Source organism: Rhodamnia argentea, chromosome 7 (assembly GCF_020921035.1).
Source record: "Rhodamnia argentea isolate NSW1041297 chromosome 7, ASM2092103v1, whole genome shotgun sequence".
Taxonomy (NCBI): domain Eukaryota; kingdom Viridiplantae; phylum Streptophyta; class Magnoliopsida; order Myrtales; family Myrtaceae; genus Rhodamnia; species Rhodamnia argentea.
In genome coordinates, this window is record NC_063156.1 from 11,773,875 (window position 1) to 11,784,765 (window position 10,891).

General features: G+C 40.4%; 1 protein-coding gene across 2 annotated transcripts; it reads right to left on the minus strand.

Annotated features, from left to right (window-relative positions):
* Nucleotides 1-770: 770 nt before the first annotated feature.
* Nucleotides 771-5,990, minus strand: LOC115737772 (lipid phosphate phosphatase delta). Of its 2 annotated transcripts, none has more exons than XM_048281726.1 (9): nt 5,927-5,990; nt 5,706-5,896; nt 5,461-5,556; nt 5,253-5,327; nt 4,996-5,126; nt 4,112-4,215; nt 3,468-3,596; nt 2,626-2,741; nt 771-1,320 (listed from the first exon to the last, which is right to left on the minus strand). In XM_048281726.1, exons 2-9 carry the CDS (start codon nt 5,865-5,867, stop codon nt 910-912), a joined length of 1,224 nt encoding a protein of 407 aa, XP_048137683.1. In that variant the 5' UTR covers nt 5,868-5,896; nt 5,927-5,990; the 3' UTR covers nt 771-909. The 2 variants fall into 2 exon arrangements, with proteins under 2 accessions (XP_048137683.1, XP_030525967.1); XM_030670107.2 differs by having other exon boundaries at nt 5,706-5,899; nt 5,930-5,947.
* Between the last annotated feature and the right edge of the window lie 4,901 nt (nt 5,991-10,891).

Here is a 10,891-nt window from a genome sequence, read left to right on the forward strand (position 1 = left end):
TCTGGACTCGGCCTATCCAGCCCATGCTCACCCCTAGAAAAAATGAATTTCAATGCTGGTCTCTCGTAGCAATGCTGCTCTGCCTTTAAGCCTCTTGGGTTTATAAAACATCAAACAGATTCGAACCAGGTTTCTCAAGGGCATGAAGCTTCAAAATAAACTTTGATCCTAGAAAAGTAGTGTCATGGTTAAGGTTTCATTTGTTTTGCATGAAATGAATGATTCGAAAAACATTTGCTTGTGTCGCTTAAAAGAATTAATGAATGAATTTTATCGTTCACGAAAAAGTTCATACATAAATTGTTATGAATAGTGAAAATGTTTTTTATTAACTAATTATTTTAAATAATAAGTGCGATTATTTTTTTAAAAATATTTTTTAAATTATTTATTTTTCGTGAAATAAAAAAAAAAGGGTGAGCAAATCTTTACAATACCTTATTTTTCTTTGCGTCTGCATGTTGACGGTGCAAAGCAAACTTCGGATGCCTGCCTTATCTCGAAGGGGATCCACAGCATAAGAAATGATAATAAATAAATGCTACATGACTAATCCCTCTGCCAATCGAAAATTCTTCCTTTTCTTGGCCATGTGACGATCTACTTGAAGGGGCCCATATTCTTGATGCGTTCGCCTCGCCATTCCCTGCCAATTCCTCAAGGGAAGTAACTAAAAGGAGACGGAGATTTTGATGAGGTTAAGATCCATTATCGAAAAAACTTTATACAACAGTGATAGAGACGGCTATGTACCCAAAATTAGCAGAAGATACTAGAAAAAAAAAAATGGATGGGTTTCATTACTAAGCCCCACACATATGATTTACACTCTAATCCAATGTGGTAAGATGCTTGAAGATGTGCTGATTCATATCATATATTATACAAAATTCAGCATCCCATTAAGCATTACAACCCCAGCCGAGAGAAGAGAGAAGGAACCAGATCCACAACAGACCAGGCAAGGCCTGCGTATTGAAGGAACCTAATCCCTGTATCCACGTCGAATGATTGCTGGCGGCCATAAAAGAATAGCTTTTGCAAATAACCGGATTGCTTGATCTCGTCCGACTTTTTGAGAGCGACCGATCCACTTAGAGCTGGGATGTAGCTAGTCGATCTGATTGGTATGCTCAGCGTGTTGGAGACCATGGGAAGTGTCCATTTGGCGAGAGTTTTGCTGCAGACCTTCACCAATAGTATTGTTGGTATTCCCACGAGCATTCTTCCCAGAAATGCCACAAGTGGTAGTTGTGGCGTAAAAATCCTCGGAACAGCTTCATGGTGGAATTGACTATAGGTCTGTTGGACACCAGCAACCTGCATCATACCATTTCTTTAGCTCGTGTACCACAAGAAATATGACTTGGAGCTTGAAAATTGACATCTCAATCCTGGTAATAAACTATACAATCTAGAATATTGTCCCATGTCATCAAACATAGGAGATAGAAAAATAGGACAAACAAATAGACAAGAGAGGTCTACAAGGACAGATACATGGGCGATTCTTTTCTCTTACTGAACATGAATTGCGCAAATGACAACCATACTTGTTTGGGCTTGTCAAAGCGTGCTGTCTTCGTTTTATTTTATTCTATTTCTTTTGACAATAGGCAAGCAGGGTCGGGTAAGGTAGGAAAAGTACATACATGAGGAAACTCTATTCATATTGATTTTGTCTCTTACCCTGTGCACTTAGGTTCTGCTTTCTATGAGGATACTGTATTTGCCATGGTAAAAGTAAACAGAAAAGGTACTTTTCCAAAACCAAACAAATTGCGAACTTTTTCATTGCGAGTTTCTGCACACCATCCTCAGCCAAGTGAATAAGCCTATAATGACCCATCAATATTTTCAGGTACTCCTTGGGTGTCAGCTGGGTAGTTAATCTACAGCTGCAGCTTGACATACTCTGAAGTAGATTTTCGACAAAATGAATGCCCAGTTATGGAAGCTACAACAAAGGGCAATATCCATTAATATCCACCAAAAACGGGGGGTTGTTGGAAGCACGACTTCCCTGTCCCCTGAATTTCTATTTATGCAGGTTAACTCTTAAGAACATATGCATGAGGAATCAGAGATTTAAGAATGGCTGACTTCTAAATAAAGAACATCCCCTTTGTTGGAAGCACGACTTCCCTGTCCTCCGAATTTCAATTTATGCAGGTTAACTCTTAAGAACATATGCATGAGGAATCAGCGATTTAAGAATGGCTGACTTCTAAAGAAAGAACATCCCCTTACCTTCATTGACCACAAGTGGGGATACATTTCTTATGGAGTGTCGAGCCAAAAGCTCTCCAATGGTCTAACATACGTCATTTAGTTTAGACCAACATTATGACAGTCCCAAATTTCAATCTGGCTACCTCATCTTACGTTTGACTGATACTGGCAAGGCCATAATCTTCAATACCAAACATCACATATAAACTATAATGTCTTTCGCACGCACAAGTCACACCCAAGGTGCAGCAATCTGAATCCAAGTAATATTGATGTCCACATCATGCAGGAAAGTTGGCGTTCTAGTGCAGCAACTACCAACTACCATAGATTAGCACAACTTGAAACAAAACTGAAGCAGCATTTCAATCTTAAATAACGATGAAGACTTACAATTCCCAGGGTAACACCACTGAAGGCTGTGTGGTACTCAAAACTTGGAGTTGGAAGTTCAGGAGTTGGATAAGCAAAAAGCAACAAGAAGCTGAGGGTTGTCCAGAAATAAGTTACTGCAAAGCCAAGACGACAGACATAAGGAGCATTAGACCATGAAATCCCTGCTTAACATGTGATTTCAAGTTGCTCGCTTGTAAGGCATTTGCATATTCAACCATGATCTTTAATACAAAGAGTGAGAGATCACAATTGGTCTTTCCCACTAAAATTTTTGTCCAACAATCACTACTACAAAGGGCAGATCACCAGTTGGTCTCTCCCCTACCTAAGTCACTGTCACTTAACCACCACCTTGCTTAAAGCCACATTCCTGTGAAAGTTTTCGTTTCTTTAAATCTGTAGTTCCTCTCCACAAGCCATCATCCTAACATCATTTTTCAGGAGCAGTGAATTAAAAGTTTTTACCTTAAACATAAGCATAACGATGGCGGAGGTTCTTCAATTAGAGATGCAGATAACGAATGTAAACTATCAACCAAGAATCCTTGCGCTGGCTCCGAACAATCTTTCCATGAGAGTATGTGCAACAGATATAACATTGAAATTTCTGGAGTACTGTCCCAATATTCCTCTTCAGCATTTGTCAATCCTCGACCAGTCATTACCATCACAAATAATACTTAAACAAAGCAACAAAATCCTCACCTATAATAATATGCTCAACGCATACAAGTTACTTCCAAGATTTGGTCATGGAAAGCATGCTATTTTAAGTGGATAACAGATATGAAGCCATGCGCAGGTTTGAATTGATAAAAGTAAGAAAATGAATGACGCACCATTCTGTCCTGAGACTATAAAGTTGTCGACATAATCGTGGACTGTTAGCCAAAATACAAGGATCACCAAACCCATAATGAGGCCGCCTAAGATATCGATCAAACTGTGCATGCCAAGGTAAATTCTTCCTACCATGGAAAAACCAGCTGTCAATCCAATTGCAACACAAATAACAAGGCTTTTAATAAGCATCCACAATTATGTTTTATTCATTGTGCAATGTCATAATCAATTAATAACAAAAGATCACAACTGTAAATGGGTGGGGAAATGAACTGGTTGACATCATTTCTTTGACCACTATACTATTTCTACCGAGGAAGAACCATCAACCAATTTTTCCTGCTCTCTTGATTGTCAAAATTTTTGGTTTCAGTTTGTTAATAGAGGAAAAGAAGACATAAATGTGGGATGAATTGGGAGCAGTTATTTGGAAGGAGCCTTTCCCAAATCTTTTGCGAGAGCTTTAGCAGTGAGTTAAGTGGGAAGCTGCAAGATAAGAAAGAGATTGACGTTGTTTTACATCTTTAACCTTATCTGTTGTTCATGTTTTCAAATTAGAAGGAGATAATCTAGGAAGCCAAAAGCGAGACCAACTCCCCAACCTTTCCTCGAATTGATAGATAGTGATGATGCAACATACCCAAGCCAATGAGACCAACAAGGAAACAAACGACGGCAAAACCAGCATATGCTGTTAAGGCATCTCTGCTTTGGATATAAGACAGGACATAGAGCAATAGATATCTGCAAAGCCACCGCAGAAGAGATGAGAGTCAGTGTATGCACAATATGCATTGATACAGCTATATCTGTACTTCAGAGGAAAAAGACAAACAATGTGAGATCACTTTTCATGGCTTGGTCCACCATAGGCAATCTACCAACCGATGTTCACTTAAAAAGGGAAAAAAAAGTACAATCATACTGCAGTGTACCGTCATGTCCCCAGAGTATTATTAGTAAATAAAACACGAGCGGGTGGATTGGAGATGATGAGTGTCAGTTATAATTGGTAGAAGGAAAATTACTATGTGGTGGTTTACTTTAGGTCTATTTCCTATTATACCACTGTCATGTGAGTGGGGAAGTTGTAAGAGCAGATACAAGCTCATTTCTTTTGCTATTTTCCTTAACAAATGAAATACAGAATAATATTCTCTCTCAAATCACTATGTCTTCTTCTTCTTCTTCTAATCTGTTCTCTTCTCATCTAAATCTAAATTCTTCTTGCAACCTCAATTCTCTTCTCATCCCCCTCTATATTTTCTTAATGGCCACTGAGTATTTAACTTGAAAGCTTCACATAAACATGAATGAATGCCTCATGACTATTGCTGGCATGACTGCATCAAACAGGTTATGATTCCCTACAAACAACTTCAGCAATTTTTGTTCCATGGCAGCACCCCTCTAGAAAGATGGAATACCAGAATGTCCACTTCTAGTCAACAAATGAATCATAAGACAATTCCATGCGCAAAAACCTAACGAGGATTCTTGTGAAAAGAGATGACAATGCCATACCCAGATAAGCAAACTGTGTTTAGAGTATGAGAAGAAGGCAGTCCATACTCCATTGCATTCTCTTCTTCATCCTTCGTTGCCGTTACTCTCCTAACAGGGGGGCAACTTGGCCTTGGGGCTGACACCACATCCTATGCAGCACGAACAAGAGCTCAGCAAAGAAAGACAGTCGCATCGCACGTGCCCCACATTTTTCTTTTCTTTCGTCATCAAACATCGACAATGTAATGTAATCAAGTAGTGGAAAAAAAGAGTACCTTGACGCAGTTGCCCATGTAATCACAGAAAGCCATTAAAAGGGTCATCTGCCTCGCCAATTTGCCATGACCACTCTTCAAAAAGGAAATATCCAAAAGCAAAGCCATCATCAATGTACATGTAATGCAGCCACTAAAATTAACCCATAGATATCCAGAGAGAACCATTTCTGTAGCTATGTATCAAATTTCCAGAAAGAGAGAGTACCCAGAAAAGCAAAGGCAGAAAAGCAGTGTAAAAAGGCACAGAGACGACACAGGACAACCCAGAGAACAAAGCATCCAACACCCTGTGCTGGAACCTCTGCAAGAAAATAAAAGTAACAAGAAAATAAAGTTCGATTAAGCAACCTCAATTCTCATTCATCAACTGGTTATTCAACACATATATCATACAATTCTCTCTCTCTGTCTCTCTCTTTTTTTTTCTTTTTCTTTTCCATGTTCCCAGACCTGGATCTGGAGGATGAGAGGAGTTCCCACAACCACCTGGTGGGCAACCCAAGGTTGGAGCAGAGATCTGAGAGCTCCCGTCACATTGCAGTATGACGATACCAAGATCCAACACACGATCCCACAGAGACTCCCAGCTTGCCAAAGGGCCATGCTCTCCATTCCCTCTCTCTCTCTCTCTCTCTCTCTCTCTCACACACACACACACACACACACACACACTGTATCTGTGGCTGATTTCCCTCTTCCGGAAGAAGGGAGAGAGAGAGAGACCCAAAGTCTGAAAATCGTTTGGGGGAGTCGTTCTTGGACTCTTGGCGACAGAGAGACACAGAGAAAAACGCGTCTCCCTAGACAAAAATTCCCTCGTTGAATGTTCTTGCTTTGGAGTTTGGAATGGTCAGATGGTTTTCCAATTTTTTTTCATTTTTTTTTTGGAATTCTTGCTACTCTGTCTTCTTCTTCTTCTTCTTCTTCTTCTTCTTCTTCTTCTTTTTTTAACTACGGAAATTACACGGCTGGCTAGCAACTGGTGGGAGAAAAGCCAGCCACAAGAATCGGGACTTTTCCACTTTCTCTCCCGTGATATGCAAAGCCCCCCTCATCTCAAGAACCATCCAAAAAAAAAAAAAAAAAACACACAAAAGGAATTAATTTAATGTAACACCTAACTTATTTAAAATATAGTATTTGATGTACGTGGAGCTGCCACGTGGATGATCGACTAATAATAGATGCTTCGCACATATTAAAAAAAAAAGAAAGAAATTAGATATTTCCGACCTCCTATTGAAAATTTTCGAGCATAGATTAGATATCTCAACTTTCGACAAAAAAAAAAAAAAGATTAGATATCTCGTCGACTTACTTATCTTTCTAAATATCATTACCACGAGATAGGGTCGAAAATAGTTAAATGGCTCATAAATGTCCCACCGGTAGAGTTGGCCGAAATAAGTTTTATGAATAGATCGGTCATGAGATATTTTGGGTATCGAGTAAGAAAAGGAAATTTCGGTGAGATGGAGTCGGGCTCCCACGAATTCGGCCGGGGAATAATTTGGTGATAATATCACTTAAAATGGCAAGATAGTAACTGATAAGAACAATCGGTTCTTCTTATAGGAAGGCCCAAACATTTTATATTAAAAATCCGTAAATATTATTTTTAGTCATTGGAATCGAAAGTTAATAGCTTAATTCGGGTTTGTGTTCTCTTACTCTTCCCAATCCTTGCCACGTGTTTGCAGTCCTCGGAATTTGTTTAGTTTGTGCTGAGTATAGAAACTATCGAGGGAAAATCAACCGAAATTAAGATTAAAAAAAATTAAAGTAATATTTGGGAACCAACAAATTTATAATTCACACAGACGGAATTGAGTTATCAGTCGTATTATGATAAAAATATTTCATCTAGTTTTGCTACTTGAGGCGAGTAAGGCGGACCGATTGGTTCGGGGTGTTTGGTTCTGAAGGGCGCTTGTCAAATTTTCGGTTCCCAAAATTAGAACCGGTGACCGGGAGTCCGATTCCCGGCTCCACGGATTGATCGGGCTGCCCAACGGGACCAGCAATTTTGGGATTAGAATTCAACCCTCATGATTGTGTAAATCATAATTATCGAGAATTTAAAAACCCTACACCTTTTCAAACCTTAGTTAGGAGAAAAATATAACAACACAAACATGAAAAATACTCATTGAAAAGTGTGACATGTATGCTCGTATATAAAGGGTTTATCAGTTCAACCGGATCGGTCGGTCCGATCCCCGATTTCAAAAACCTAGAAATCGAGATCATTGGTTTGATTCCCGATTCCGGGGAGGAACCGGACCGAACTGTGAATTCATCAACCCGATTCGTTAGAATAGTCTTCTTTATGTTCAAGGTTCCTTTATATCCGTGCCGGATATCATACCGATTAAAAAACCCCGAATAGAAAGTAACGCATTTTCTATTATGTAATCACATATGAGCTCAAGTGACATAATTTACATTTTAATACGGATTATTTTTTTCAGTTATCTTTTACGTTATTATAGACAAAAAAAAAAAAAGAATTTATTGTAACTTACAAGTTACACACTCCCATCGTGTGTGCGTGCGTGCGCGTTAGTAATATTATTAAAATAACTCATAAATGAACAACGAAAGGAAAAAAAAAAAAAAAATAGCACCAGCCGCAGAACCCAGGTCTTTGATTTTGTCCATTTTTTGCTCTTAAATCCCTTAAAAGTACGAACATACATTAAAACAAGAAAATCTTGTACATGGCAGAGAAATTAGGTATACGTCTAAGGGTGCTACGTTGACGTGGTCTTCGGATCGGATAATCGACACCATTTGAAGTGAATATAGTGAGCTTAATTAGATTTGTTAACGGATACGGACCCAACCTTCCCGCGAATGTTGAGTTATTTTAATAAATGCAAATTTTCGGGTGGATTTAGTTCAGTATTTGAAAATGGGTTTCGGAGAAATGAAAATGTCTTCAAGCTAAAGGGGTTTGGGAAAACGCTAAATGCGTTTGGTGAAAACTCATTTGAAAATGGGCTTTGGATTAAATGATGTTCGATAAAAATAACTTTGCAAAGGGGCATTGAATGCAATTTTCTATTATAGCCTCATCAATTGCTTGGCCCGGGAGAAGAAAATTTAGCTCTGACGAAACACGATCAAGCAGCTTCGTATTTCCACTGCATCTCAAGAAGAGCAACCAAAGAATCGACAATCATTTTCTCGAAGCCACGGCAGCAACGCAAATAGATCTATTGTACAATCTATGTGGCTATGGGCCCAAGAAAAAAACACGTTCACTCCTCCGAGGCTGTCAGCAAGACACCAGGATCTCGAAGCTGTTTAGGCCATCCAGCTCCGCCTCGAGCTTTGGCGTGCTCCTCCGACCGCTCTATGCCAGCGGCGGCTTCACTCTACGGCACTTGGTTGTGCTATTGGGGGCGTATTTGTCTCTTGGAGCGTTCCGTCAGCCTGAACGCCCCCACGCCGAGGGTCACGCCACCCAAGCGAGGGCTGCCTGAGGTAGGGCGGCCTCAGGCGACGCCTAGGTTCGCACAAACCAGGAGCTGTCACTTCGCACGACCCGAGCATTGTGGGCTCGTTCGCCTATGCTGCCAGCCCTTGCCTAGGCAACCGATCCCTCGCTGTCCTCTCACTGTCCCTCAGTTGGCCCTTGTCTGAAACACCAAATCGACAAAGAAGCTAAACAGTAATAAAGAAGGGTAAAATCGAAAAAATAGGAAATAAATGACGATAGTTTTGAAACCAAAAAAAAAAAAAAATCTTTCAACATTTGGCCAAATACTAGCATTGGGCTTTCAGCTTTTCCAAGGCCAGCATTTGGCCAAATGCTGACAAATGCTGACCTAAAATTGAACCGAATACTTTAACATTCTTCCAAGGCTCTTTGAGGGCTAAAAGCTCCTTGAGAAAGCTGAACCAAACCTACTTGAAGTATGGATTGAAAGGGAAGCCTGAGATATCGCGCGCATTGTTGTATTTACTTAAAAGAGGATCCAAAATTGAACTTGATCAAAATAAAGTCCTGAAATTGTCAATTTAGTCTTAAATAAGGTCCTGAGCTCATCGGTCAGACCAAATCTTTGCCTACCAACGAGCCAATGCATCTCTCACGTGTATCTTTCGTGCATCTCTCTCAACTGCATCTTTTGGGAGACGCACGTGAGACGCATATGCTCGCTGCCCCTGTATTTGGAAAACTCAAAGCTCATGAAGAGGAGCACCCCAAGGAAGGCATACCCAAGGCCTGACCCATGGGACGCGTCGTACACACGCCGGGCCTACCATCTGTGCTTCGGGGTCACCAGGTGGTATGCGGCCGCCACTGCGAAGAAGACCCAGTAGTGCAGCCGGCTAGGCCGGGATCACGAAGGAGGCCGACATGAAGATGACCGGGAAGTTAACGAGGATCGGATCCCAGGGCACGTCCACATGCTCCCCCCTTCAGCAGCTTGTCCTTGTTGCATACGTTCTCCACCGACGTCAGGGCACGCCAAGCGATTCCAAGTTTGACGGAGCTGGAGAGGAGCGAGCCGAAGATCTAGGACGCACGCCAAAAGTTAGACATGTAAAGATAACTGGTTCTGCTCTGCAGCATTCCTCTCGTCGTGATTGCCGAAGGGGCTATTTCGTTGATCACGTTTAAAATGTCGAGTCAAGGGCAGATCGCCCATGCAGCAGTTGGAAATGTTGTGAATCAGACAGTCGGGGCCATTAGAACGGTAAGCAGCGGAGAGAATTACAAACCTGAAAAAAAAATCCTATGATTTGTAAACACGAACAATCTTTTAGAAAATTAGTAAATTAACCATCAAACTTCCGGCCGTTGCTCAAAGAATAAAAGTTGCTCTAAGGATAACATGTTGATCTTTCTCAAGAGTTCACATCGACGGGAAGGTCTAGCACCTCGATGTAAGTTCTTCGCCAATTGGAGATGAAAAAGAGGACCCGGAATTTTGTGAGCATTGCAGAGTTGAATTTGTTGGTTCTCGGATATTTCAAATTAACGGATCCAAAATCTTTTTCAAAAAACCAAAAAACGTTATCATTGAATTTATTTCGAGTTATGAATCGGTTATAGAACCAATGGACGATGCTTGGTTACAATTTCAAAACCGTTATTATATGTTTCCTCTAGTTTTTGTTGTTTTTGATGTTGCACATAATTCTTCCGAAAGGAAGAAAATATGATCCGAGAACTTGATCCGCCAACTATATGAAATGTTAGCAAAATGATTTCTCCTTCTTTTCTATGCGAAGATCTTTCTTCTCTTATGAAATTTCTACTCAGCTTGAGAGGTGGAATAGAATAACCCGATTGAAGCGTAATAGTCATACGTCCGTAATGCACTATATGTCCCGAAAGGGAAAAGTTGGTAATTTGCTCCCTATGATTCCTCAATCTCCTCACGTGCCGGTTCATTTAGATTGGGCCATAGCTAGGTGGTAGACTGAAGACCTAAATATTTATTGATTCCATTCGGTTTAGTCAAATATAGTATAGTTAGGAGTGAGTGGTTCCAAGTTCTTTATAGGTTCCACCTAGAATTTGAAACCTATCCGTCGGAACAGGTTCTTTATTTTTTGAAACTTGGAGCCTACCCGTCGTACCTTGGAACCTGGAACCTATCTTGTCACAAGTTCTAGGG